This window comes from Octopus bimaculoides, chromosome 5 (genome assembly GCF_001194135.2).
Source record: "Octopus bimaculoides isolate UCB-OBI-ISO-001 chromosome 5, ASM119413v2, whole genome shotgun sequence".
Taxonomy (NCBI): Eukaryota; Metazoa; Mollusca; class Cephalopoda; order Octopoda; family Octopodidae; genus Octopus; species Octopus bimaculoides.
Window position 1 is genome coordinate 78,310,812 of NC_068985.1, and position 2,434 is coordinate 78,313,245.

The 2,434-nt window shown below is 38.1% G+C and overlaps 1 protein-coding gene across 1 annotated transcript in view; it reads right to left on the reverse strand.

Moving 5' to 3' along the window:
* LOC106880245 (dynein intermediate chain 3, ciliary) overlaps positions 1 to 2,434 on the reverse strand; it is a 61,195-nt gene that overhangs the window by 49,987 nt on the left and 8,774 nt on the right. Inside the window, exon 2 of the mRNA XM_052967807.1 lies at positions 1,541 to 1,741. Coding sequence (XP_052823767.1) covers positions 1,541 to 1,723 — 183 coding nt within the window. The 5' untranslated portion in view covers positions 1,724 to 1,741. The remainder of the gene's footprint in view (positions 1 to 1,540; positions 1,742 to 2,434) is intronic.

Genomic DNA, 2,434 nt, shown 5'->3' on the forward strand with positions numbered 1-2,434 from the left:
TATATATATATATATATATATATATCAGTGAATAGTGTAAACATTAGCAAGGTAGCCAACAAAATCCAGCACTTTCAAATAAAATTACTCAGTATATAGTAGTATTTGAACTGCAACGTCAGACAATCACCTGTTACTCTCTGTATTAAAAATCCAATGAGCCAACGCTTACTCCCTTAAAAACCTGTAAACAACACAATTGCTCTCTAATTGCAATATCATTGTATTGCTGTGTTGACCAAACTGTTGAATGTTGTTATACATCACTGGTCACAATGCACTTCCTTGCAGTGTTGTAGCTTTTGAATGACGCTACCCCATTGGCTAGAGAGGTGGAGGCACATGGCTTAGTGGTTAGTGTGTTGAACTCATGATTATAAGATTGTGGTTTTGATTCCTTGACTGGGCAACACATTGTGTTCTTGAGCAAAATACTTCATACCACGTTGCTCTAGTCCACTCAGATGGCAAAAATGGAGAATTTATAAGCCATAGAAACCAGGAAATTGTCCCTTATGAGTTGGCATTGTGGAGGCATGTGGCTTAGAGGTTAAGATGTTGGAATGATGATTGTAAGATTGTCGTTTCAATTCTGGAACTGTGTGATGCATTGTGTTCTTGAGCAAGGCACTTCATTTCATGTTTATCCAGTCCACTCAGCTGGCAAAAATGAGTACTCCTGTGATGAACAGACATCCCATCCAGGTGGAGAATTTATAAGCTATGGAAACCGAAAGCCAGGCCTTATGAATCGGTATCGTGGAGGCGAGTGACTTAGTAGTTAGGGTGTTGGAATTATGATCATAAGATTGTGGTTTCGATTCCTGGACCAGGCAATGTGTTATGTTCTTGAGCAAAACACTTAATTTCACATTGCTCAGCTGTCAAAAGTGAGTAATCCTGTGACTGACTGGCATCCCGTTCAGGAGGGGAATTTATACATGATGGACTCTAATGAGTCAGTATGATCTTTTTACTTTACTGGCTAGAGAGATAGGTAAGATAATATTCCCGCTGAAAAGAATGCCAGTCTATTTACACCTGAGTGGGTTGGAGTAATGTGAAATGAAATGTTTTGCTCTGGAACACAAGGCACCACTTTTCTGAAAATTGAAACCACAACTTTGCGATTGTGAGTGTAACACCCTAACCCAGGGGTTTTCAAACTTTTTGACTTGCAGACCCCTTTATGTTTCAGGCTTTACCTTAGGGACCCCCTTATAAACGCTTATGAAATTTATACATAAATATTTGCTTAAAATAACATATATTTTTACATTTATTTATTTAACAGTATTTAACAAATAGGTTTATTGTCAATTAAAAGATTTCGATTAAAAAACATATAAAATCAAATTGCCCATAAAAAGTATTTGCTGTCCACGGACCCCCTGTCTTGTCCTTGCAGACCCCCTGTGGTCCGCGGACCACAGTTTGAAAACCCCTGCCCTAACCTCTAGGCTACATGCCTTCACACATGCAATATAAGATACAATAGATAAGTTGGTAGAAATGGAGTGTAAAATAAATATTATCTCACGGTGTGCTCGGACATTTCAGGGACACATTGTATACCCCTGTGAACAGGATCCCGCTCAATGAAATCAACTAATTTACTTGGATCAGGTTCTATGTCCACATGAAGCTCTGCAGCACGATCTGTGAAGTTACATTGTCGTCCAAATTCAGCTCGTTTCTTAACATACACATAAACAATATCCATCGTTGGTGTGGATAAATTCTAAAGAAATGATAAACCATAATAATTAGCATTATACAGAAATTAAAATGCTGAAAAAGGGACAATTATACCAAATAAAATAAAAGATTATCTATCAGTATTGAAAGTTTATCTGTTGTGTCTTCAAACATTGCAATTTATTCTTTTATTTTTTTTTTATTTGTTTCAGTCATTTGACTGCAACCATGCAGGAGCACCGCCTTCAAGGATATTTTAGTTGAAGAAATCGACCCCAGGACTTATTATTTGTAAGCCTAGTACTTATTCTATAAGTCTCTTTTAACTGGGACGTAAACACATCAATATCAGTTGTCAAGCGATTGTGGTGGGACAAACACAGACACACAGATATACACACACACATGCGCGCCTACACACACACACATACACACACATGAATATGTATATATATATATATATATATATATATACACATACACACACTATAGGCTTCTTTCAGTTTCTGTCTACCAAGGTCCCATGTAGTAGGACTGAACCTGGAATCATGTGGTTGAGAAGCAAGCTTCTTACTACATGGCCACACCTGTGCCTAGACAAATGTTTTCTAAAATTTGCACACATATCCAAAACCATTCAGGAATTATGTGTGAATCATGTGGTATGACGTCAGTGTCTGGGGAAACTGACCGGAAGGGCGAGTCGACCGGAAGGGGAAACAGGGCAGAGGGAGCC